At 38.4% G+C, this 27,283-nt stretch overlaps 2 protein-coding genes and 1 long non-coding RNA gene across 3 annotated transcripts in view; 2 read left to right on the top strand and 1 right to left on the bottom strand.

Annotated features, from left to right (window-relative positions):
• The window catches only part of LOC309696763, a 54,688-nt gene that overhangs the window by 10,100 nt on the left and 17,305 nt on the right, over positions 1–27,283 (bottom strand). The window lies entirely within an intron of this gene.
• LOC309693325 (uncharacterized protein) lies at positions 395–25,844 on the top strand. Its single transcript, XM_082512434.1, has 5 exons — positions 395–504; positions 1,851–1,907; positions 5,094–5,738; positions 21,175–22,365; positions 22,495–25,844. Exons 2-5 carry the CDS (start codon positions 1,889–1,891, stop codon positions 24,588–24,590), a joined length of 3,951 nt encoding a protein of 1,316 aa, XP_082368560.1. The 5' UTR covers positions 395–504; positions 1,851–1,888; the 3' UTR covers positions 24,591–25,844.
• Positions 8,637–27,283, top strand: part of LOC309693376 (protein NLRC3-like) — a 183,038-nt gene continuing 164,391 nt past the window's right edge. Inside the window, exon 1 of the mRNA XM_082512504.1 lies at positions 8,637–9,074. Within this exon, the coding sequence (XP_082368630.1) occupies positions 9,042–9,074 (33 nt within the window). The 5' untranslated portion in view covers positions 8,637–9,041. The remainder of the gene's footprint in view (positions 9,075–27,283) is intronic.

Here is a 27,283-nt window from a genome sequence, read left to right as displayed (position 1 = left end):
CAATAAAAGATATGTTATAACGTGAAAACTTTATTGTTCAAACAATATAATTATCACGTTCGTACAATATAAATATTATATTGTACAAACGTGATAATTCTGTATATTGTAATAACGTGATATTATGTTGTTCAAACATGAAAAGTATCTTGTTAGCACGTTATAACGTGATAGACTTCTATTTTTTCTTTTGCCTGGGTGGCAGCTCTACTCTTCCGTATATATAAGCCTTGTGTCTCTGACAAAAGTTTTTCGTAGTCTTAAGCTATATTTTTGATCGGTAATATTTAATAGCAGCGATGAATTCTGCCATTTTAGGATCATGTTCTCCACCATAATCCCCACCCCCACCTCACCCTTTCACTTTCACTTTTCCCCGTGTGACGGCGCAACACGAATTCGGTCTTTAAGTCTGTTGATAATTCGATTGATCAGGAGAATCTATCATTGACCCCACTGAAATCTATGAAAATCCTATTAAATCCCATCATCGGTCAAACTCAGGTGAGTGCTTGTTCAGACATTTATTAGTTATGAAATGACTGTAGCGCACTTTAACAGACAGACGTACAGAAATACATTCTGACTCACCATCACTTTGCATTTAAGAATCTGTCTTTGATGTCAATTTCTAGTTAATGTCGTTTCAGCCAGTATTTGCAGCACATTTGAGGAGAGAATTTACCACACCCGTAAATCACATTGTTGAGGTTTTTAGCTGTAAAAGAAATTCAGTAGATCTTTTTTCTAAGTGTGAATAAATATATAAGCCTGTTTCAGGGCGTCTCTGTCAAATGTTTTCGTAAGCTTTCGTCTTAAGCTATATTTTTGATCGGTAATATTTAATAGCAGCGATGATTCCGCCATTTCAGGATCATGTTTAGGAAACATAAGCAGGAAGAAGAGTGACGTAAAAGACAAACATTCTGTAGGTTTAAAAACTTATAGGTCAATAAAGCTTCTCAACAACTTAAGATTTTTCCAATGGTGATATATCAGGGTTCTTTTGCAATCTTTTCCTGTTGTTTTCTTGTAACAACCCCCGACCCCCCAGTATCCATGCGAACATACTGAGCAAGGAAGTGAAACTTGAATTTAAAAAGACCAACCAAGCAAATTTTCTGTTAATATTTCAGTGTCCCTCAGTTTTTTTTCCGTTTGTTTTTTCCCCAGTATTGTGAGCTTAAAATGTTCATCAGAGATCAGAGGATTCAACAAAGAAGCACTTATAAGCATTAGGTATAAAGGACAGTACCCTACCCTAGTAAATAAACAGTTAAACCGGGTTAAGATGAGGTCTTTTTAAATAATGACGCATCAGTAATACAGACAGCCTATTTGGGGGCGGGGGGGGGGGGGGGGGGGGGGGTAGTTGGAGATCAAAACAACACAAAAGAATTTTGACATTAATATTTAACGGTCCCATTAAAATAATCTCCACCCCCACGTTAAGGCTGGAGATTATTTAACGGGATCGTTAAATGAGTGACACTGAAATATTAACAGAAAGTTTGCTTGGTTGCTCTTAACTCCACCCCCAGTTAATGCTTTCACTTTCACTCCTTCCCGCATGACGGCGCAACACGAATTCGGTCTTTAAGTCTGTTGATAATTCGATTGATCAGGAGATCAATCGTTTCAGCCAGTAGACTATTTGCACCGCATTCGAGGAGAGAATTTACCACACGCTATTGTATGCTCCAATAGAAAAACACTAAAAAGTATTACGTATAATATTATTTTATTATATTTTTATTATATTTATTATATTTTATTATATAATATATTAATATTACGTATAACAGACAGTATCTTAACTCTTTTTTTATTGTTTTAATTCTCCTCAACAGATGAATAAGCCTCTGATCTTTTTAAACATTTTAACATTATGGAGACTGCAGTTCCAGGTAAGTTAAGTCAGACTTTATCAGTCTGTCCATTTAAAAAAAAAGAAATTGTTCATATAACTTAAATCCATTAAGTTCAAAGCAAAACTTGAATATTTATAGCGAACACCAACAAACTCACAGCTAGGCTTTACTACTACTTTTATTTATTTATAAAATTTGCCATTTTATAGACCTTTTCTTGACTGTTTATCTACAAACTGCATTCCATTTAAATCACGATAATGTAAAAATAAATAAGTTCTATAATCTCTTTGAATCTTTAAAATATTAGATGTATTTTATAATCAGCACAGTGCATGCTATCACTAATTAACACTTACTCCTTGTTCTTATACAACACAGATTTGAGGTTTACACACTGAACAGTTCTGACTGAAGTTTTCTTTTTAGGACAGTTAACATGACCTGCCCCCCTCAGTTTCTTCAGCTTTCATAAATTGACAGCTAAATAATACTATTCAAAATGTTAAAACTTAATAAACATTAAAAACCGAAAAGGAAATCCCAAAATCATAAATATATTTTATTTTATCCTTTATAACTAATAAAACACTAAAATCCAGGTAATGGAATGGAATCCTTTGTCTCTATTACACATTAAAACAAGAGTCACTTTTGTGACACAAAAAACTCTAACTCTGACACATTTTCTAACTCATTAACTGGACTTTACTGTGCACTCCTTTGTGTGAGTCTTGCCTATTTCTTATTCTGTTTGATTTTCCCTCATCACTGACCTTTTTATTAACTTTATTATCATTGATAACATAGAATTATGTCTGTGCAAAGGCACTAAGAAATGTAGGTGCACATCTCTTTAGTTTTTGATTACCGTTTATTAGCTTTGTTTTAAGGATTTACATTTTAAAAAGTTAAACCAGGTTAAGATTTATTTATTATTTAATAATGAAACTGGGTCATCAGTAGTAGAGATAGCCTAATTTAAAAAAAAAAAGTTGGAAGTTGGAGTTCAAAATAGCACATAGGAGTTTTGATATACAAAATAATCTCCACCCCCACTGCACTTAAGGGGGGCGATCTTAAAAGTTATGTTTGGATTGTGTGCCAATGCAACAACCTTAAATGTTTGACTTAGTTTATAGATGTAAGATTTAAGAAAGTCAGTGCTTCTCAGAAACAAGTTTCTGCATACAGGGCTCATCTATAATCTAGTTCTGAAAGCAGTCTGGCTTTCTTAAGGTGTCTGTAACTGCCAAAAAGAGAAGATAATACACCTTAATATAAAAATCACTCTGTTAGACCAAACAGTCACAACTGAAGTAGCGTGTTTCAGTTTTAATAAAAATATACAGTATTACAAAACATAAGCCACATGGTCCTCATTTAAGTAACAGAAAAAGAGTCAAGCAGCTGATGGTGTAACTAGGTCTGTGAAACAGCGTGAGGTCATACTGTGGCATGATACTCCAAGCAGACCTCAGCTAGCCAATAAAAGTAACACACAGTTTGTACTTCGCATGTATAGTCTATTGAGACTGTACATGGTAAAATGTGATGAGATTTCTAACAAACTGATGTGATGTGATGGAGATTATTATGAGGGCAAGCCAAATTATTTATTTTTCTACATAATCGCCATTTCAGTCAATGCATTATTTTTGATGCTGTGGCAGTTTTACAATGCCTGTGCCATACCAGCTCAGCGCCATTTCCTTCAGGAAGTGTTGAACCTCATCTTTCACCTCTTTGCCAGAGCAGAATCGCCTTTCAGCTGGCTGTAAACTGTCTACACCACTTGCGAACGTTTTTGACATCCATGCACGACTGCCCATACACATACACAGTCAGTTGGCAATGAATTTCAACTGGTTTAACGCCTTTTGCAGTCAAAAATTGAACTTGGCACTGTGTGAACTTGGCACTTGGTGGTAGCGTTCAATTTGAGCTGTATTTTCAAGGGCTGCCAACCCAAGATTGAGCATCCCAGTGAAGCTTCACATGCTTGTTTGGGAGTGGCCCAAACAAGCATGTGAAGCACCGATCACAACAGTGTGGCCAACAGCCATACGAACAGTTTCTCTATGTTCCCACTGCTTTGGAGACCTTACTTTTGGGATTGCCCTAATAGCTTTTTGTTAAAACTAGCAGTTCATTAGTGATTGTTATAAATGTTTAATCAGTAAAGGTTTTGTGTCATGTATGACTTGGAGAACTGTATTACAGATTATGTGTAACACAGGAAAAAGAAAGCATGAATGTGTAGCTTTCTGTCTTTATAGTTACAGGTGGTCCCATAAACCACAGGAGAAGCTGTGAAATTCTGCCAACTGACAGAGAGTCAAACTGAACCAATTCCAAAAATTCTTTTTTACTTTGTTTTTATTTTGTATTTTGAAATACAAAGTATTTTGAAAGGTGCAAAAAATATTGTTTAATTTTGTGCTTTGATGATTTATAATGTTAATGATGACATCTACAGGTTGACTTCTTTCAGGCTGGACACTCATTTAAATGTGTTGTAATGATTGTCATTTCACTTTGATTTGCTGTCTAGGTAGTCAAGTGGGGTTAATTCCTATTAAAAGTCATCTCTACACTGCTCAAAATAAATAAAAATAAATAAATATATCACACTTTTTATATATGACATTGCTTAATCAAAGTATAGTATTGATCTAGTCAGTTAAGTAGCAGACGGGTTGTTGATCAGCTTTAGCTGCTTTGTTTTTTGTTTTTTTTAAATTAACAACTGTTGCACTAGATGGGAAACAATGAGACAACCCCCCCCCCCCCCCCAAAAACAGAAATGGTTTTACAGTTGGACGACACTGACATTTGTTCCCTCCATCTATTTCACAATTCAATAATACCAGTATCTGCTCCTTTGTGCCAGAAGGAGCAGGATCAGGACTGCAAGAGCTACAAGTTATCTCCAACAGGACACTGGTGTTGACCATTTTTATTTTTTATTTCCATCAAAAGATATGGCATCTTTTCATTCCCAGCATTATCCAGTCCATATTGATATAGATACCAAGCATTATCTTTTTTTTTTCTACTGAGATCTGGTTTGTTTTTTAAAGTGTACCTTTAGTTATTTTTTACATTTTTAACATTATTTTGGACAGCAAAAAACTTTAACAGTCTTGAGCTTCAGTCTGGAGCCAGATTAAGTTATTTTAGTGTTATTACAATGTTAATGTTAACAAAATGTCTTTTCAGTGCCTGAGCTGAGAGTTGTTTTGCTGGGGAGCAGCTGGTCTGACAAGAGTTTGCTGGGGAACTTACTACTGGGAGAGACCATTTTTCACACTGAAGAACTCAACTTCTTTGTCAGATTCAAAAGAAAGTTTAATGAGACAGAAATAGTTCTTGTTAACACTCCAGATCTTCTTCATCCTAACATGACCCAAAAAGAACACGTAGAAAAATGCATAGAATTCTCTTTTCCTGGACCGCATGTGTTCCTGCTGGTTCTAAATCCTGAAAACTTTACAGAGAAACATAAAAAGAAGCTGGAATCATTTTTTGAAAATTTCTGTGATCAACAATTTAAACATTCACTAGCAGTTATAAAACTCCAAGCAGAAAAATCACATTCAACAAAGACATTTCAGCAAAACCTACTGTTAAGAGACACTGTTGGAAAATGTAGAGCCACATTGTTGTGGGAGGAGAACCTTCTACAACTACAACAACAGCTGTTATCAACCATGGGCAGCATAGTGAAGGAGAACAATGGAGATTATCTCAGTTTGGATATTTACAAAGAACCAACAAGTGGCATTCTGAGTGAGCATCAAGCAAGGAGAAAATTAAATCAAGGAGGGCTAGTCGGTGAGAGCTTGAATCCTGTTACGGTTACTGGTAAGTACAAGAATATATTTCATAATGTAATAAATACAAAATTACCATATTTCAATTTCAAGTTATTTAATATGCTGATGGGTGGTAGAAAATGTATTAATTATTCTATTATGGGACATTTGTTGAGCCTTGATATGATTGTTGAGTGTCTTTTGACTGAGTTGATACTCATGGGAAAAATGTCATGCAGCTGCAGGTACATCAAGGTCTTTAGAAAGTATAAGTACAACACTAACAAAACTATTTAGATACACATTTATAAATAAAATTATTAAAATATGAGCTCATTATTTGTTAATAGAGCTTATTTCATATTTTAATTCATGGTTGATTCAGCCAGTTACTACTTAAGTATTGCATCCAAAGTGAGGACTATACTACTGAAATATAGGTAGGACCAGAGTTTGTTGGAGGGGGTTTCAAATTGAAAGAAAACTGAGTAGTTGGAGCCACAGGGTAGCTTAATTAAACCCTATAAGAGTTTCTTCATTTAACATAAAATATGAATAAGGTTATCACAAAACAACAGTAAATATTTCACAGAGATTCAAAAACATCTGTCTCTGTGAATCTGTCTGTTTAAACATCGTGATCAAAGTTCCCATCATAATAAACTGATAATGTCTCTGGGATGATTCACAGTTTGGAATTCCTTTAGTTAATTCATAAGGTTTGACTTTCCTCTTATTTGTAGTCTGTCAGCTAGCTTTAGTGAGACAAATCAGTGCCCAGTTAGGTTTAGAGATGGACCGATCCGATATTACGTATCGGTATCGGTCCGATACTGACCTAAATTACTGGATCGGATATCGGAGAGAAATAAAAAATGTAATCCGATCCATTAAATATCACGAAAGCACCTCACAAAACTTGCGACACGGCATAACTCAGCTCATAACCGTAGCACGTCGGAGCAGTGTGCTCACGTGATAGAGCGGCTGTGTGTATTTGTAGCCTGCTAGCAAACATTTCATCTCCGAGGAAGTTATGTCAGAGAGAAGTAAAGCAAGTGTGTAAGTTAAGTTAAGCTTAACAACCGATATATGGAGCAACTGCCTCTTCTCTCCCTCTCCTGCTGCTACTTCAATCGTGAAACAGCTTAATGATCAGCTGATCGGCTTTTCTGTCGGGAGTCCGTCTCTCTTGTTTGTTTTTGGCCCACTTTGCACCAGAAAGAGGAAACCAGCGGCTGAACAACAGCAGCACGTTTAAGCTTGATAAGCTGTTGTTAGAATTTATTTAATATTACTTTCTACACCAGGATCTTTTTCTACGTAGCTGACGGCTGGTAACTGTGCAGGGGCAGATCTAGCAAAGTTTAGCCAGGGGGGCCGATAGGGCATTAACAGGGAAAAGGGGGCACAAAGACATACTTTTCTTTCTTATTCTCATTTAAAATGTCTAGCTTTTAATTATTTAATAATTATCTGAATCTTACACCCAAAGTTTTAATCTGATGTAAAATGTATAGAAGTCCATTATTGTATATAGTAACTGTTAAGTCTAATATACCCTAGTAAGCTATAGTACTTTTTCCTTTGGGAAGATACCATCTGTGAATTCTGCAATTCTGTTGAAGAAAGATGTTGAATCTATTTAATTATTCTTGAAAAATAATTTATTTCTGTGAATTTTTTTCACCCTGCATCAAATCAATGTAATCAACTTTATGTTGATTACATTGATTAAGCATCATGAGGAAGAGGCTGGTTCCCTATTAGTTAGGTTGCTTAATATTTCTGCTAAGTACTCTTTAAAATACCAAAATAGGGAAGATGGAGTAGGTTTAACTTTATTAGATTGATCAGTGTTGTTGATCTATGAAATATTTTGGGTGCAGTGTTTTTGTTTTTTTTTTGTTTGTTTTTTTACATACAGGTATAACAGAATAGCTTTAGTGTTGTTGTTGTTTTTTAACTTGAGTATGAACTTATACAAAAAGCAGCAAGATATTAAAAAAACAGTTTTATTGATTAAAAAACACTATATCGGATTCATATCGGTATTGGCAGATATCCAAATTTATGATATCGGTATCGGACATAAAAAAGTGGTATCGTGCCATCTCTAGTTAGGTTTAGTTCAGACCTCCTGGTTTAAATAAAATAGTGAGGGAATCTGGTGCTGTTGCTGTTCTTTCACACAGGTGAACTGGGTTTAAATTAAATAAATACTGGATGGTCTCCTTCTCATTCATTGAAAAAACAGAGCTCTTCTGGGAAAGAAGATTAGGTTAATCAGGTTAAGATGCCTCTTCATCATCAGAGAGAATCACAAATGTGTGGGCATTTCCATAGAATGTTAAAACCCCAGCATTAAATACCAAATATAATGTCCATAAAGAAAAAAAAACATTCTTCAAATACTGCTACAGCACTATTTTTGTTACAGTGATTCCTTCAGTAATTCTAACTTTTTACAAGTGTACATCAATTGGTGCATCTAGGGTTATATTTTTAGACACATATATGTATATTTATTGTACTAATCACATTGGACTGAAGTAACTCAGCTTCAAAAACAAGCAAAGGGACAATTCATATTTAAAATATACATTTATTCAAGCAGAAAAAAGCAAATGGTTAAAAATAACTATAACAACAGCAAATATAATGTAAAGTCAAGTTCATATATCTGCAAAGGAAACTACAGGCTGCAATGCTAACGTATGAATAAATAATATGGCTATAAGACTAGTTAGCTGTGACAACTGACTTAGCTAAACTCACCAAAAAACAGTTCCAGCACAGTTACTCCTGACATACACATTCCTAGGGATGGGTACCGGTGTCCGGTGCCATGATGGCACCGGTTCTGACATAAACGGTAATAACCAGACCGAAAAGCAGCGCACATTTCGGTGCTTTATTTCGGTGCTTTTTTTTCCTGAGCTGTGATACACTTCTAGCCAATCATTTTACGTTTCCGAGGATAGTAGGCGGGCCCAGGTACGTACGTTCTTTTAGAGCAGAGCTACAGATTAAAAATGTCCAAGGCGAAGCGGTCAAAAGTCTGGCTGTACTTCACAGCAAAATATGCAAACTCAGCAGCCTGCAACAAGTGCTTTAAGCTGATACTGTGATACTGTCAAAGGAGGTAACACCTCAAATCTGATGAAACACCTGGCGACGCATAGCGTTTTTTTTAAAAGCCCAGAAATGCGCCGTATTTGATAGCTTGCTGCGAGACCTCACACCGTGCACATCTACTGCGGGTGGGTTGCCTGTTATGCAACATCCCCCAAAAACACAAAGAGGAGAGTCCTGGCCCCTAGCCCTGCCAGTGTAGCAGAAATGATGACGGATGATGATGGCAGCAGCAGCCGTTCTTCTCTGCGTGAGTAGCTTAATGTTGTTCGTGTGTAATTTACGTTGAGTAGGCTAACCACGTTATTAAATTAATGCATGTAAGGTGAACTAGCAAACATCATCATAGCTACATGCGGCTGTCTTCTTGTTTGATGGCAGATACTCCCTTCACCCTGGCCAAAAAGGCTAAAATGACCAAAGAAAAAGTGGAAAACAGTTAAACATGAGAGGTTTAGGACAAAGTTTGTGTTTTTTCCATTGTTTAAGCACTGCTTCCAGCCAAGAGTGATACCATATATGCCCCATAGCTGCAGAAAAGGCTAACATTGTTATCTTTTTACAAAAAACAGCTGAACATGAGAGGTTTTTGGACCAATTTTGTGTTCTCCATTCTTTAAGCACCGGTTTGAGCACCGTTTGAGCACCGGCACCGTTTCAAAAGTACCGATTTGGCACCGGTATCGGATAAAACCTAAACGATACCCATCCCTACACATTCCTGAATCTTATCTTTCAATCTGAACAGGATTGTCTCAAACTGTGATTATGCCCAATGAACACAACTCATTTTCTTAACTGAATGAGCTTCTAATTCCATAGCATTCTATTTAATTTTTCTTACAAAGGCCAAAGAGCTATCTACAAAGCTATAAAGCTATCTAATATCTAGAGCTGCTGCTTTTCCCCATGGCCTCTCTGTGTTGACTTGCTGACTACAAAGCCTAGTGTGTCATGTATTGGCCTGCCCCAGTCTCCACATTGACGCTTTAAATAACTCCATTCCTGCCCTGGATTGATTCTGTGAAGGATGTAGCCGTACCCTCTAAAACTTCTTTCTGTGTTTTTTTTCCTAATCCTCAAATGATGAGAGGGATCTCACCTTCTATCATTTAAGCTGAGCTGGACCCCCTTTTCCTGTGAATGTGTTCTACTTCTACAGAAGCCATCCTTCTGGGTGTCACTTCTGGCTACAGTCTTTCTCATCTACAGTAACTGACCTGTGAAAGCCTCTCGTAGCACCCAAGGGATTAGTTGTCAGCTGGTTTGGCTACTACACATGTAGGAGGTTTTCACTTCTTCCTTGGCATGCTGTTCCCACCCTGTACTATACAAGCAGCTTGGTGCGATAGGCAAATACACCTCCTGGGTTTGTTGCCTCGATCTGTTGCTCGGGCTGAAGTTCACTTGAACTGATTGATTGATTGATTGAACGATTGATTGATAATACTTTATTCATCCCGAGGAAAATTGGGTTAAGGCTGCCAGCCTTGCCAGCGCCAGCTGCATGTCCTCTGTGTAGCAGTGACTTACCTCAGCCTGATTTTCAGGTTGACATCCTGCCATTACACACCTTCTCTAGGCTGTAGCTGATTTCCACCGTCTTTTTCCACGGTCTTCCTTCTTGAAAGGTCTCTGACTCTGGGCTGTTCAGGTGCTAAAAGGTGATCTGTTCAAGCCCATTAGCATGCAGCGATGCCAAAAGGGACCAGGGTCCAAACATATTGGGTGCCAAGTGTTGATCTGTGGAACCAGCACTCTAGTACAGGAAATCTGAATGGGTTCTCTGTTAAAATAGTCCCAATCTCTGATCCTAAGAGTATTATCCAGTGAGCAATGCAGAGCATAGATCGAGCCGATGGGATGTCTACCCTTTTTTTTTTTTTTTACTGTACTTAAACATAATTTTCAGGTATCTGTACTTTACTTGACTAGATTTCTTTCCTGACAACTCCTTAGTTTTACTACATTTTTAAACAAACATCTATACTTTCTACTCATTATTTTAGGTTTTACAAATTTGAGGGGAGTTATTATTTCACACTGCAAACCTTCCAACCTCTAACCGATATATATATATATATACTGTATACTGAACCGATTTGTTCTGAATGTTGGTACTTTGCCACCTCTGATCCTGACCTTGCAGGTCCAGTCAAATTGAAATTGAAATTGAAATTTTGTTTGTCACATACACAGTCATACACAGTACGATATGCAGTGAAATGCTTAGACAACTGCTCGTGACCTAAAGAAAAAAGAAAAGGCTATGAATAACATAGGAAATAAATATGAAAATTAAAAAGGGTAAATTTAACTAGGAAGGAATAAAATAAAATAAAATATAAAAATTAAAGTTAAAAATGAAATAACTGTACAACACAAATTAGAATGAAGGGTAAATTTAACCGGGAAAGAATAAGATACAATATATAAATTAAAGTTGAAAATAAAATAACTGGTCAACAAAATACACAATACACAGTATAGAAATATATAAGAATGTATGATATATATATATATATATATATATATATATATATATATATATATATATATATATATATATATATATATATATATATATGACAGGTCCTGCGTGATGTGAACACCAAGGTATTTGAAGCTGTCCACTCTCTCCACTGGGCACTCGTTGATGACGGGGGTCTGGTAGTTCCTCTCCTGCTTAGTGCTGAAGTCCACTATCAACTCCTTTGTCTTACTGACGTTTAGAAGGAGGTTGTTCCTCTGGCACCAGTTTTTCAGATTCCTAATCTCCTTCAGGTAGGCGGCTTCATTGTTGTCAGAGATCAGGCCCACCACGACGGTGTCGCCAGCAAACTTAATGATGGTGGTGGAGCTGGTAGTGGCCACACAGTCATATGTGTACAAAGAGTACAGCAGGGGGCTCAGAACACACCCCTGGGGGGCTCCAGTGCTGAGAGTGGTGGAGGCTGAGACATGTCCGCCCATCCTTACTGCCTGTGGTCTGCCAGTTAGGAAGTTGGAGATCCACTGACACATAGATGAGCTGAGTCCCAGGTGCTCCAGCTTGGTGGTGAGTGTGGAGGGAATTATGGTGTTAAATGCAGAGCTGTAGTCTATGAAGAGCATTTTAACATAATTCCCCCTTCTAGTGTCCAAGTGAGTAAGTGATGTGTGGAGGAGATGAGAGATGGCATCGTCTGTGGAACGATTTGGACGGTAAGCGAACTGTAGTGGGTCCAGTGCGTCTGGTAGTGAAGAAATGATGAAGTCTCTGACCAGGTGTTCAAAGCACTTCATCACTACTGAGGTGAGGGCTACAGGCTACACCCTGCTTCTTCATTGAGAGAAGCAGGGTGGGGTTTCTTCGGGACAGGAACAATGATGGACTCCTTGAAGCATGTGGGGATCACAAACTGAGACAAAGAGATGTTGAATATCTCAGTGAACACAGGAGCTAGCTGGTATGCGCAGTCTCTGAGGATACGACTTGAGATGCTGTCTGGTCCTGCTGCTTTCCTGGTGTTCACTCTCTTGAATGCTCCCCTCACGTCATGCTCGGAGATGACGAGCACATTTCCGGTGTTGGCAGTATCTTCCTGTCTGCAGCCGTTAGCACCGCTAGCACTAGCATCATTGGAGTCCTTAGCTGCAGCCTCGAAGCGAGGATAGAAAGTGTTCAGCTCGTCTGCCAGAGTCACGTCCGCGTTCGTCATACCGGTTGTTGGTGCTTTATAATCCGTTATTGTCCTTAGTCCCCGCCACAGGCTCCTAAAGTCACTCTGTTGGAGTTGTGACTCTAGTCCTATCAGGTCCTACCAGCGACATCCATTGCAACACCTCCCCTCTAAATCAGTGCTCTTGGAATATGTGTGGGTTTAGTTTAGTGGCCTAGACAATAGGTCTGTTACTTTTAAAGGCTGGCGTAACCTGTGAAAGCTATTTATACAGATGTGACCGTATACTCAGACTTTTACTCTTACTACTTAGAATAAAATAGAATAGATTTATTTCAAACAACTAAATATAACTAAAATAACAAGAGAAAAGAAAAACTTGAAAACATTAGGTTTTATTGAATATTGAATATCTGTATGCTACACAATGTTTATTCAATTCAATTCAATTTTATTTATACAGCGCCAAACCACAATAACAGTCATCTCAAGGGGCTTTATATTGTAAGGCAGACCCTACAATTATACATACAGATAAAAACCCAACAATCGTATGACCCCCTATGAGCAAGCCCTTTGGAGACAGTGGGAAGGAAAAACGACCTTTTAACAGTCAAACGTTTTGATTCAGTAAGGACATCTCCTGGTTTGGACCAGCCCTTTTTTCAGCTGTGGCTTCAGCAATCATCAACTGACACTAGAAATTAAAATCAATTCTAACAACAGCTGATCAAGCTTAAACGTGCTGTTGTTGTTTAGCGCGATAAACAAACAAGAAAGAAAAGCCGATCATTGACTAGTATGCTATGACTTTTGGTATTTATGACTTTTATAGTTTTTTAGATATTTAGATTTTAGTGCAAATTTAGGCCAATTTCTAGGCCCATGAGAAAGATTCTTCTTTTTGCCCCATAGAAACAGACTTCATTTGTGGTGTGTTGGCTCTCTCTAGTGGTAAACCGGGAGTAGTACAGCCGAAAGGGTGTATGCTTGGTGGAAAAACTCCATATCCCACAATTCATAGCACGCCTCTACAGAGTCAAACAATGGCGGCCACTACTTTGTTTTTTATGTCTTTTATTAGTGTTTCTAGGTCCCAAAATAAACTTTTAAGATATTTTCAGGCGAGAATGTAGGTGTGTAAACTTCAAATATCTTTATCAAGACATCCCATATTAGCAACAGTGCTCTTACGATGTTGCTGCGCGACTAGCGGCTCTTCGCTAAAAAGCACCCGGGCTTGGCTTTCAGTGAGGCGGCTCACACTCGTTTCACCCCCCGATCGCTCGCAAATAGTCTTTGTCTCAGCTGGACTTATTTTTCGTTTATATGCGCCGATGATTCATTTATTCATTTTAGTAACTGTATAAAGAGTGAAAGGTGGTTGTCCAGATGCTGGTCGATGTGGGAAAAATAACTGAGTTGTTTCGTGGTGGCTAATGCGGAGCTCCAACAAAGGGCAGCTAGCCACCGGTGTATGACAGAAAGGACATGCGGGAAAAAGACACATACAAGGTGGCGAGGCAGCCGCCAATCGACCGGTGGTGGCTAACGCAGAGCTCAAACAGATGGCAGCCATGGATCAGGGAAGTTGAAGGCAGGAGAAGCAGACCCAAGGCGGCTGCCGGTCAGAGCGTCAGGTTAACTGAATTTCAGGTAACAACTTATGAACTGCACTCTATTTGGGTCAGATATAAACAGAGTTTAGGTGTAGTTTATTTTCGTTGTGCTGACTTTTTACAATCAGTTACAATAACTCGTACTGCATGCTAGCTAGCACGACGGAGTTTCTATACAGCTGTGTGTGCCCTAAGTTACTGATGTTGAACTTTATTTTATTCATAAGGGTTAGTTCGTAGAGTTGCCAACCGTTCCGTACAAACAGAATCGTCTCGCATTCAGAGAAAATATTACGCGTTTCGTATTGAGCTTAAAAGGAACACAGTTTGTCCCGTACTTCAGGTAGAACGGAAGAAGACACAAAGCTGGATTTATTCCCCTGTCATTCTCTCGCCTGTTGCAACTTCAATCATGAAACTGATCAATGATCGGCTTTTCTCTCTTGTTTGTTTATCGCGCTAAACAACTGCAGCACGTTTAAGCTTGATCAGCTGTTGTTAGAATTCATTTGATTTAAATTTCTAGTATCAGCTGATGTTTGCTGGAGCCACAGCTGTAAAAACGGCTGGTCTGTCACGGTCCTGGGTCGGTTCGACCCAGTATTTTGAGTTTCTTATGTTTTGGTTTATTTTTCCATTATGGATTAGTTCTTATTCTCTGGTGATACCGTTTTGATTATAATTATATTCTGACTCTTTAGTTATCTGTTGATGATGATGACGATGATTATTTCTGGTTTAGGTTTTGTTGTCTCGCTCTCGTGTTTGGTTTAGGTTGCCTGTGCTTAGTCTTCTCTGCCCGTATGTCCCTCTGTTTGCCCGTGATGTCATTATGCCTGTTTACGAGTCTGTGTCTCTGTCTGTCGTGTGCTTCCTGTTTTATTTTGTAGGTCTGTGTCCTATGTCAGTGCGTTCAGCTTTGTGCTCTCCCTGTCTCGTCAGTGTAATCAGCGTCAGCCGTGTCTCCCAGCTGTTTCCTCTTCGCTCCGTTCACCTCTTGTATTTAGTGTCTGTGTCTTCCCCTACTCTGTGTCGTGTCGTTAACGTCTGTTCACCCTCTCTTCCTCTGTGTGTTCCATTTGCCAGCCAGCCTTCCTGCCTACTCATTCCGTTCTTCCAGTTTAGTTAGTGTTTTTCTGTTCTGCTTCTTACCAGCAATAAAGCTGTGTGTTTTGAATTACTTCCGCCTCAGTGAGTCCAGCATTTTGGGTCCTCTCTTCCTGCCTGCCTACACACAGACATGACATGGTCCAAACCAGGAGATGTCCTTACTGAATCATCAGAGCTGAACTGGTGATGGAGAAACAGGTTTACCTTTTAGGTGACATGAATGAGTTGAAGGGAAGTTATGAACTGTTTCTGAGAGACGAATAACACCAATATCCTTTTCTGTGTAGCTGACAGCTGGTAACTGTGCAGGGGCGGATCTAGCAACGCTTTTGCCAGGGGGCCAGGTAGGGCATTAACAGGGAAAGGGGGGCACAAAGATATACTTTTCTTTCTTACTCTGATATAATATATTTACCTTTTATTAAATAGTTATCTGAATCTTACAACCAAAGTTTGTATATTAATACACAAGATTGGCTGTAGACCATTGTTAATCATTCAGAACACTGTGTAAAAATAACAAAAAGTGAATGCAAACGTGCATAAGTATTTATTTTACGTGTTTGATGTGTGTGGCAGGGCGTGGTCTGCAGTGCCGCTGCAGGGGAGGTGGACCCACCTGAGCGGCATCTGCAATCACGCCTCTCAGGCGTAAAGTCTGTGCTCTCTCGGCTGTTGTTTTGGTGTGTGTCGGGCTGTGAGATGAAAAGCTACAGCCGGCTGTGTGGGTACACCAACCATGTGTGAAAAGTGGTCAATAAAGTAATGTTACAAAGCGTGTTCATGCAAACATTGTCGAGTCTGCCGTGGTACAATGGGACTTCTGCTCATGAACCTCTGTGCACAGCGTCTGCAAATTGGGGCTGTACGAAGTCACCTCATCTTTACACAAAACTGTAAGCTGTCATCTGTGAGGCGCGAGCGGTGTTTGTTTTTACCATAGTTCATGGTGGAGAATAGCTGCTCTGCTGAGTTTTGCTCTCTGTAGCCGTATGAATGGCAAACTACACTGATTAGCAGCGGCATAGGCACACTTAAAATTTCTTCCGAAATTTTCGCTTTCTAGTTTTATCTTATTCTCTTACCCTAAGAATCTGAATTTAAAACCTAAATGCTGCCACCAGAGAGATGCCAAACTGTCTTTCGTTGTTCTGGTAACAGTGACAATAAAGATCTGTCTTATCTTATCTTATCTTATCTTATCTTATCTTATCAACAATATACACAGTATTATGTGTATCAAAATACCGTTTCACCCCAAACCATGGTGAATCTATAAGAATGTCAAAATAAATCTTCAAAGGAATAAAACTAGAAATTACCGATAAATAATAACACACTAAATTTAAATTAAATTAAAAAGATAAAAATGTACTAATGCTATCTATGTACAAAAGACAAAACAGGACAGGAGACATTACAAATGATCATGTGCAATTACAGTAAAGTGAGATGTTGTGCAATTGATATTGAATACCAGGTTATGGTAAGTTATGGTCAGGATACTGTGGACAAGACAAAATGAAAACATGTGCACAATGTAAAATGTGCAAATATAACATAATGTGTTCAGTAATCATGTGACTGAGGTGTGCAAATAAACATATTGTTCCAAGGTACAGTTTATAGTGCATTTGTGACAGTTTGTCTTGTTATTATTGAGTCATTTGTAAAGTGTTTATGTTTATCAGTCCTTTGGTGGTAGTGAGTTGAGGGCTCTGACTGCTTGGGGTAAAAAGCTTTTGCAGTGTCTGGTGGAAATTGTCCTTCACACATCTCTTTAGTCTTCTGAACATTTAGAGACAGGTTGTTGTTCTGGCACCAGTCCACCAGGTTGTACCTCCTCTTTGTATCTAGACTCATCGTTGTTGGTAATGAGACCCACCACTGTTCTGTCATCTGCAAACTTGATGATGCAATTTGGGCTGTGTTGTGTTGTACAGTCATGCAGGGTTAACAGCAATGGACTAAACGCACAGCCCTGCGGTGGGCTTGCGCTCTGTCTGAGGACTTTGGAAGTGTTATTTCCTATAATGACAGACTGAGGCCTGTCAGTTACGAAGTCCAAGATCCAATTGCAGAGGGTGGTGTTTATTCCCAGTAGGTCCAACTTCTTTACCAGCTTCTGAGGAATGACTGTGTTAAATGCTGAGCTGAAGTCAATAAACAGCATTTTGACATAAGGGTCCCTAGGGACTAAGTAAAGCGCTATACAAATACAGGCCATTTACCATTTTTGTTGAGGTGGGAGAGAGAAAGGTAAAGAGAAGATGAGATGGCATCATTTTTGGGGCGGTTTGGGCGGTAAGCAAATAGTAGCGGGTCCAAGATCTGATGTAGCTGAGTTTTCATGTTCCTCAATACCAGCTTCTCAAAGCACTTTGTAATGATGGGCATACGTGCCACCGGCCGGTAGTCATTGAGGCAGGACACAGTAGACTTCTTTGGGACTGGGATGATTTTTGTGGTTTTGAGGCATGCAGGTGACACAGCTGAGCTCAGTGATGTATTTAAGATGTCCGTGAAGATGCCTGCAAGCTGGTCAGCACACTCTCAAAGCACCCGGCCAGGTATGTTGTCATTGTCAGGTCCTGCAGCCTTTCGTGGGTTTACTCTGTGAAGTGTCTTCCTGACATCTGCTGTGGACAAACAGAGTACTTGGTTGTTCGGGGAAGGGGGGCATCTTCCTTGCTGGCTCTTTGTTCTCTGCCTCAAAACGTGCAAAGATGCCATTCAGTTTATCTGGCAAGGAGGGATCACTGCTGCATGCCGCAGGTGTTGTCACGTAGCCCATGATTGTTTGAATACCCTGCCACATGCACCTAGTGTCCTTTGAACTTGTGAAATGTGTGTTGATCTTTTCTGCATACTCTCGCTTTGCTTCTTTGGTGGCTCATGATAGATCTGCTTTGGCTGTAGTATAGGTGTCCCTATTGTTGGACTCAATGGCAAAGTCTTTGATTTTCATCAGGTTGCGTAGCTTTGCAGAAAACCAGAGTTTGTGTTTTGCATGGGTGATGACGATCTTAAAGACAGTGACATCCTCATTGCACTTGCTGATGTAGCTGGTCACTAAGGTTGTGGACTCATCAAGGTCCAAAGTATCTGTATTTGTAGCAGCTTCTCTAAACATATTCCAGTCTGTGCAGGAAGAAGAACATGGAGAGAGCTAGAATAGAGTGAGAAAAAGGCAAATATTCACAATGCCAAAGAAGTCTACTGTGTCCTGCCTAAAAGACTACCCCCTCTGGCCATGTTCTCACCTCTCACAAGGCTGATCTGATCTGTTTGTTGATGAGTCTATAGACTGGGGTGAATGAAGTATAGAGATGTTGTCCTTTTGTCCAATGTGGGGGAGGAGTGAAGCCTTGTATGCATGCATGTTTTTGTAAACATGTCTAACGTGTTGTCCCCTCTTGTTGCAATGTCAATGTTCTGATGAAATTTGGGTAGAACTGATTTAACTGTGGTGTTATTAAAATCTCAGGGGGAGATGAAGAAGCCGTCAGGTTGGACTGTTTGCAGATCACTAATAATCTTGTAGAGTTCACAAAGTGCTCCACTAGCTTTAGCATTAGCACTAGCACTAGGTGGGATGTAATCAGCAACGATGATCACCACTATTAGGATATAAGACAGTCTGCATCTGACTGCTAAAACATCCACAAGTTCTGAACAATGCACATAAAGCTTTTAGCTGAGCGTAGGTCCCGGCTTGCTGCGCTTCCGCCTCCTTGCACACCGCTTTTGACGGACTGCCAGGCTGAGAAGCAATGGCGCTGCAAACTGGCAACTGCCGCGATAGCACAGTTTCTCCAGTATGTCTATCTGGTTGTGTTTGCTGACGCTTTTCTAAATCCAAAATTGTTGGTGGTTATAGACCTGGTGGTCTGTAGTTCCGACGAACATTACAACTTTACATTAAACCAGAACTTAAATAGAACTTGAATAAGACACAAAAATGCAGCATGGTTTGGACCCGGTGTGGCCAACTGCAACCCATCACGCCGCCAGTAATTTAGCCAGAAATGACAAAAATTACTCCAAGGTTCCTCACAGTGTTACTGGAGGCCAAGCTAATGCGATCCAGAATAAGATTCTGGTTCGATACCATATTTTGAAGGTTTTCAGGGCCAAGTACGATGACCCTACTTTTATATGAATTTAGAAGCAGAAAATTAGAGGTGATCCAGATCTTTATGTCGTAACAACATTCTTGCAGTTTAACTAATTTGTGGGTGTTATCTGGCAAGATAAAGTTAGGTGGATCGAAGAACAGTACCACATGGAAGCACCTGTTAAGCATCATAGTGGCTGAAATTAGGGCTGGGCGATGTATCGAGTTTTTTAAAAATATCGATATATTTTTATACGAGATATAAGATGTGACAATATCTTTTATATTGATATAGTCTATGTTACGTTATAATTATAGTTGTGGAGCCACAAGTTTGCCTCTCTTTTGTCCGCTTTTGTCTTTACGCAACGTTACTCCTTTCATTTTCTCAAAAATCGACAGTGCGTCTTATGTATGAATTCTGGTTGTGCTTGATGACCGCAAACCGATCTTATGTGGAACACGGCGCTCAGCAATCTGTCAAAAAATGTTTTCGCTCGACTTTGGTAAGCTACGGAGCTGCACCGGCTTGATGGATTGTCGGAGCGTTACAGCTACCGAGGAGCCTCGCAGAGTGATACGTACTGTGCTTCAACGTAATATTACCGTATTGTGTGTGTATAAGGACCATAAATGGCACCTGTTAAGAGACACGGTTATGAAGCGGATTTCAAACTCCAGGCTGTCAGTCACAAACTTGGAAAGAGAGCAGCTGTGAAATCTGTCTTTGTTATTATGCTCAGCGTCTTTTAGTTTACATTTTGACTGCACAATTGTGAGCTCTTTGTTATGCACAAAAACAACATAGTTTTCTTTTATTTATTTATTATATATTATTTAATAAATGCTCATAATTTATTTTTGAGTAGTTTTTTTTCATGTATGATAAAACTGTATGATAATAAAAGTGCCTGTGTGACATCTGGGACACAGCTTTGACTAAGAACTCTCTTTTTGTTCTTAACTTATGGCTTTAAAAAAATATCGAGATATATATCTTATATCGCCACCCAGCTAAAAAATATCGAGATATGAATTTTGGGCCATATCGCCCAGCCCTATAGCTGAGATGAATAGCCACATGGCTTAAATCATGAGCAGGGCACAGAAAGGAATTGGCAAGAATACCACAGGAGAAAAACACCAGCTGCTGGTAGACAGAACAGTCACCTGAGAATGCAAGGCCAGACTGACTAACCTGTGAACTGCCTGGATTGATTACAAGAAGGCCTATGACTTGATGCCCCACACATGGATCTTGGAATGCCCAGAACTGTACAAGATTAACAGGACCCTGAGAGCTTTTATCAGTAACTCAGTGGGGATGTGGTGTACAACACTAGAGCTCAACTTCAAGCCAGCAGCATAAGTCATCAACAAGTGCGAGATCTACCAAGGAGATTCTCTGTCCCCACTGCTGTTCTGCATGGGCCTGAATCCTCTCAGTGAGATGACTGGCTACTCAAATTTTTCTAGTTATATACATTTCAGAGGTATATCCCTCAATAATGTAAATTCAAAAAAATTGCAAAAGATAGTTTTCAAACACAGGAATAGGGGGAGGAAAAAGGCAAATGATTCACTGTTGTGACTTGAAAAAGGAACAGCCAGAAGAAGGGGAAAAAAAGAGGTTATCAATTTAAAGAAATGTATACATTTATAAATTTGTTACATTTTCTGCAAATCCAGAAGGATAAAGGAGATTACATATTAAAACCAAACATAAGAACATTTATAACTTGTTTGGATCACCTGCTGAACAATTTGTAAATTTCAGTAAAAGTGTACTTAGTAATTTTAAATGGAAATTTTACCTTTCATTTATTTGGTCATTTATTACAGCACACGCAATGAGGATCATGCTGGTTGGAAAGAGCGAAGACAAAAAAAGACTGCTGGGAAACATTATCACTGACAAAAAAGAGTTTGGCATTAAAGGTAGTCTAATGAAAGACTGTCTGGCAGCCAGTGGTGAATGGAACAGAACCCCAGTAACAGTAGTGAAATGTCCAGACTTGTTCAGTCTATCTGTGGAATCTGTGAGACGAGTGCTGAAGAAGTGCGTGAGTCTTTGTCCTCCTGGACCAAATGTCCTGCTGTTAGTGAAACCTTCGGACTTCTCTGAAGAGAACAGAAAAACTTTCAAGTTCATCCTGAGTTTGTTTGGTCAAGATGCCTTTAAACATTCAATGGTTGTTGTGGCGCATAATGAAAACGAGAATAACACAGTGCAAAGACTAATCCGAGATTGCAAAGAAAGGGTGCACAGATTTGGTATTGATAAAAAAGATTTAAAAAAAGACAGACAAGAACTGATGGAGAAAATTGAAAAAATCGTGAGTGAGAATAGAGAAGGATATTTAACTTTAAATGAAGAGGCAGAACTTCTGAACCTGGTGTTGTGTGGTACAAAAGGAGTTCAGAAGACCTCAGTAATCAATGCTATTCTTGGACAAAGAAAGTTTGATCCACCTGCCAACACATCAGAATGTGTTAAACATCAGGGAGAGGTGTGTGGACGTTTGGTTTCCCTTGTAGATCTGCCTGCCTTGTATGGAAAGCCTCAGAAGGAAGTGATGGAAAAATCACTTAGATGTATCTCCCTCTGTGATCCTGAGGGTGTCCATGCCTTCATCCTGATCCTACCTATGGGTCCCCTCACTGATGAAGACAAGGGAGAGTTAGACACCATACAGAACACATTCAGCTCTAGAGTCGATGACTTCACCATGATTCTGTTCACCGTGGACTCAGATCCTACAGCTCCAGCTGTTGTGAACTTTCTAATGGAAGACAAGCATATCCATGATCTCTGTGAGAGCTGTGGAGGAAGATTTGTTGTTCTCAACATGAAGGACAAGCAAAATGTGTTACGCAGTGTAGAAAAAATTACTCAGAAAAAAGGCAAATTGTGCAGCTACACAACTGAAACATTTACATATGCACAAATAGAAAAGATCATAGAAAAAGAGAAACAGATCGCTGATTTGGAGGGCGAACTTAACGACCTGAAAACAAAGACTACAGTAAGCTGTAAGTAATGCAAACCTTTTTTTTTTATCATAGAAATGCCCTTATGTTGATGATGTAACCATTTACCTTTTAAATTATACAATTCAAACTATTAGTATTCAAGGTATCTCTTTCCAACTCCTTTAACAGATGATGAAGAGATTAAGAGTCCAGACTGTCTCAGGATTGTGCTGATTGGAAAGACTGGCTGTGGAAAAAGCACTTCAGGAAACACCATTCTCGGAAGAAAAGAGTTTACATCAGAAACATGTTCAACCTCAGTCACAAAATTTTGTCAGAAAGCACACAGTGAAATAGATGGTCGTCCTGTTGTTGTGGTCGACACTCCTGGATTGTTTGACGACAGTTTGACCCCTGAAGAGGTTAATGACGAGATCACAAAATGTATCAGTCTTTTGGCTCCAGGACCACATGTCTTCCTACTGGTTGTACAGATTGGCAGATTCACACAAGAAGAGAAGGCGACACTGGAACTCATCAAAAAGGTATTTGGAAAAAATTCTGAGAAGTTCACCATTGTTCTTTTCACAAGAGGAGATTCACTGGAACAGGACGAACTGACAATAGAAGATTACACACAAAAAAAATGTGATCATTCCTTGAAGAAGCTGATCTCTGACTGTGGAGGAAGATACCATGTGTTCAATAATTATAATAAGCAAAGTCACTCACAAGTGAATGAGCTGATCACAAAAATTGATAACATGGTGAAGAAAAATGGAGGTAGCTGCTTCACCAATGCGATGCTGCAAGACGCTGAAGCAGCAATAAAGAAGGAGATGCAGAGGATTCTCAAGGATAAGGAAGAAGAGATGAAGAGACAGCAGGAAAAGCTTCAAAGTACATATGAGGAAAGAATCCAATCCATGAATAAAAGAATGGAAGAACAGAAAGCAGAAATTGATCAGGAAATAAAGCTGAGAGACGAACAACTTAAAAAACTGCAGGACAGCATCCGCATTCAGTCTGAAGAGAGGAAGAAAGAACAAGAAATTAGAGACGAAGAAGACAGGAAGAAAACAGAAAAGGAACAACTTCAAAGACAGGAGTGGCAACGAAAAATGCAAGAACTGGAAAAAAGACTAAAATCAGAGTCAGAATCTAGGGAAACAATTTATAGAGATCGTGAAGTGTACAGAGAAAAAATAAGAGTGCAACAAGAAACTTGGGAGAAGGAAAGAAAAGAACTGAACGAAAAACGTAAACAAGAAGATAAACAGAAAGAAAAAAAAATCAGCGAGCTCCAACAAAATTACAATCAAGAAAAAGAAAACTTTGAACTAGAACGAAAGGAAAAAGAAGATAAAATGAAAAGAGAACAGGAAGGGAAGCTTAAAGACTTGGAGGAGAACTATCAGAAACAAATTGAGAACATGCAGGAGAAGTTTAAAGAAGAGGCCAGAAAAAAAGCTGAAGAATTCAATGATTTCAAAGAAAATCAGGAAAAGGACTTTGCAGCACTGATTTTAAAACACATTGAAGAGGTGAAGAGTCTGAAGCAGCAACATGAGACTGACATGCTGGAAAAGAAGAAGGAATATGGAAGATTAAAGAATCTGTCAGAACACAAAGAAAATAGTCTAAAGGAAGAGATAGATGACCTGCTGGGTAAACATAAAGGGGAAATGGCTGAGTTAATAGTGATACTCTTGACTCAAAAGAAAGAAAACAAGGAAAAACTAAAACAACTACAGAAATCGTATAGAACAGAGGTGGAACAGTGTGAAAAAAAACTTTCAAAGGAGAACCAAGAAGAAGAGAAGGAAAAAATTGGTAAACTACAGAAGAAACAAAAAGAGGAAATCAAAAATTTGAAAGCAAACCTAGGAACTAAAAACAAAGACGAACAGAAAACACAAAGAAACAGGCTGTCCATCAAACATGAACAAGAAATGTCAGATATGAAACAAAAACTCTTAGACCAACAACAACAAAGAAAGAAGGAAGAATTCTATAACTTACAAAAAGAACATGACAAAAAACTGAAGAAATTCAAACAAGAGCTTCTAGCTGAAAGTGAAACAAATCAGAGAGAAAAAATGGATGCACTATACACCAAACACGAAAAGGAAATGGAAGAATTGAAAAAGGAATTTGGGATGCAAGATGAAGACAGTATCAGAGAAGAAATGGATGAAATGCAGAAAAAACATTATAAAGAGATGAGTGAGTTGAAAGAAAAACTTTGGACTTCAGAGGAGAAACAGTCCTGCTTCGTTTCATAAATAAAACTGCTAAGTCGAAAAAGAGAGCTATTTTAAGCCTGGAAGAATGCAACACATAACAACACTTAAACCCATGAATTGTTTTCTTTGTCTTTTTTACAGTCTCTTGTAACATCAGGTAATATCACTGTCATAGATACAACATGGCCAACTTTCAATCAGGTCCTAAAGAGGGAAGATAAGTTTAGACAAGTCCTAATTTGAAATAAAATAATTTCACTAAGTAAAACTTGGATGGTCTGTTGGTACAATTAACTGCACAGAGTCATATTATTTTATTTTAATAATATTTTATTTAAAATGTTCAAAAAAGGCACCAACACCACAAATACAGTCAACAGCTGCAAGTTGTCTAAGTTAAAGCCTAACCGTTGTCAGTTTTCTTAGCATATGAATGCCATATAACATATAATTATCAAGTATGTGTTAATAACATTTGAACAGGAGGGTTACATAATGATCCCACCCCTACAATGGCACAGTTGTTGCATCTTTTGTATGCTGTTTATTTCTGTTAATCTGGACATCTTAACAGAATTCTGCGGGATCTGGTTCAGTATTGGAACTGCGCAAAGAACGTGCAGTGTACACCTATGTTGTTTATGTTTATTTCCATTACGCTAAATGTTATTGTATAGTATTGTAAGTGTACATTTATTGATGCTCTACTTTCAAGAATTCCCATCCAGTCCCCCTTATATATGTACAAACAGTGCTGTCTTACATTTAGTTCCTTAAGGACCATGTTTTTTGCTTTGCCTTTTGGATTTCATGTTTTGAGACCAAAGATAGACCCAGAAGACATTATGTACACTGTAAATGGTACTGTTTATTGTGAAAGAGATTGAAATCCCCTGGCACATTTCCATCCAAAAGTGAAATAAAAGGACTTAACATCCATCCTCTTTATGGTTAAAGTGACACAGAGTGTTAAAACAGTCTATCTATATGTAATTCTGCTAATAGTAAATATTTTTTAATTCTAATTTAAAACTCAAATATAAATGCAATTTATATGATCAATGAGAAATGTATTTTGAGTAATGGAAATTATTGGAATGCCTACATTTGTGTGCATTAGTGTCTATGTATGTGAGGCTGGCTGCAGGAATGTGGAAGATAAGAAGTGTGAATGAATAAGAGAAATTATATTAATTGTTTTGTGACTGAATGAACACAGAATCATAGTTTATATGTGACTTTTCCAGCAGTTAATCATGAATAATTCTAATCAAAATACAATCAAGTATAGGTTTAACCAACATAATGAATAAGAAAATTTAACCTGAGTAATAAAATGATTTTAATAACACGCCTCTCACTGAAATTCTTTATGAAGTTGTGTGTGCTAAAGATGATTGTGCTTGGAGGCTGTGTGGGAGAAGGATGGGAAGACACTAATCTTATAGAATCTCTGACTTTAACATATACGATTTAAAAATAAGCTATATGGAAGATATTGTAAGTGAAATACAGAGATATGAAGAGAAAAAAGTATTCACGAGTTAAAAAGAGATCAAATTGAAATCACAAAGAGTTATGATTCTCATGTGAAATTGAGTTAATAAATCCTATTGAAGTAAAATGTGTAAACTGAATGAAACATGAAGGATAGTATATTAATATGTGATTGAATATATTTATATGCATGTTATGGAGTTAATGAAACTCATGTTAAAGTACAACATAGAACATAGAAAATAAGAAAATGTAACCATTGAAATGAAGTGGCTTCAAAGTTTGAACTTCAAATCATTTATGTGAAAGATCACTAAAAGATAAAAGAAGCTACAGGGTGTGACTTAAAATGGGTGTTACAGATTGGAAATAGGAATGCTGTGGACTCAAGAGCAGACTCAATTGCTCGAACTATGTACAATTATACACAATACATTTATACAATTATACACAATTATTGTACAATTTATTGAAGGGAAAATCAACTTAAGCAGCGCCGAAGGTGGAATGGCTAGTTCCATCTCATTCTCTAGTAACCGCCCATATGGAAAAGAAATAGCAAAAACTTATATGTGATTACTCATGAAAGTGGCCACTTTCGTGAGTAATCATATAAGGCTTACATGATTTACTCATGAAAGTGGCCACTTTCTCATTACTTTCATACATTGTTTTAGTAAGTATCCAAAACATACAAGTTTCGTTATATAATTTTTCAAGGGATCTTATATCTGTTTTCACTCTTATATGCTTTTCATACAAGTTTCACACAAGACAGATACAAACTTTATAAGATTTTTATATATCTTTTCCATATGGGCGAGAGAGGCTTCAAAGGGTGACAAACCTGTCGCTCAGGATATAAGAGAATTATGGCCGTATTCCACCCAAGGTAATTGAGTGGACCAGATAGTGGGACTCTGTGAAGTTATGCAGCGGAGAGTGGATTCTAATTCCTTGTTCAACCGTTCATTTTGACCATTGAACTGAAGATGAAAGCCGAAACTAAGGTTTATTTTGGCACCTAGGGCCAAACAGAAGGTTCTCCACACTTGGGAGGTGAATTCTGTCATAAACAAATTCTGAGGGTATGCCATAAAGTTGGAACACATGGTTGGTAAGAATTTCGGTAGTCTCAGTAGTTGTTGGTAACTTTTCTAGGGCAATGAAATGGGCCGCTTTGGAGAACCGATCGATTATAGAAAGGATTACTGTCTTCCCAGAGGAAGCTGGGA

Source organism: Aulonocara stuartgranti, assembly GCF_965226115.1.
Source record: "Aulonocara stuartgranti genome assembly, chromosome: 3".
Taxonomy (NCBI): domain Eukaryota; kingdom Metazoa; phylum Chordata; class Actinopteri; order Cichliformes; family Cichlidae; genus Aulonocara; species Aulonocara stuartgranti.
This window is presented reverse-complemented; position numbering and strand designations above follow the sequence as displayed.

What these genes read in the sequence shown, in the direction of transcription:
- LOC309693325 (XM_082512434.1), top strand. An exon ending in GAATCCTGTTACGGTTACTG is followed by an intron (nt 5,739 to 21,174) that starts GTAAGTACAAGA and finishes CATTTATTACAG; the next exon opens with CACACGCAATGAGGATCATG. An exon ending in AACAAAGACTACAGTAAGCT is followed by an intron (nt 22,366 to 22,494) that starts GTAAGTAATGCA and finishes CTCCTTTAACAG; the next exon opens with ATGATGAAGAGATTAAGAGT.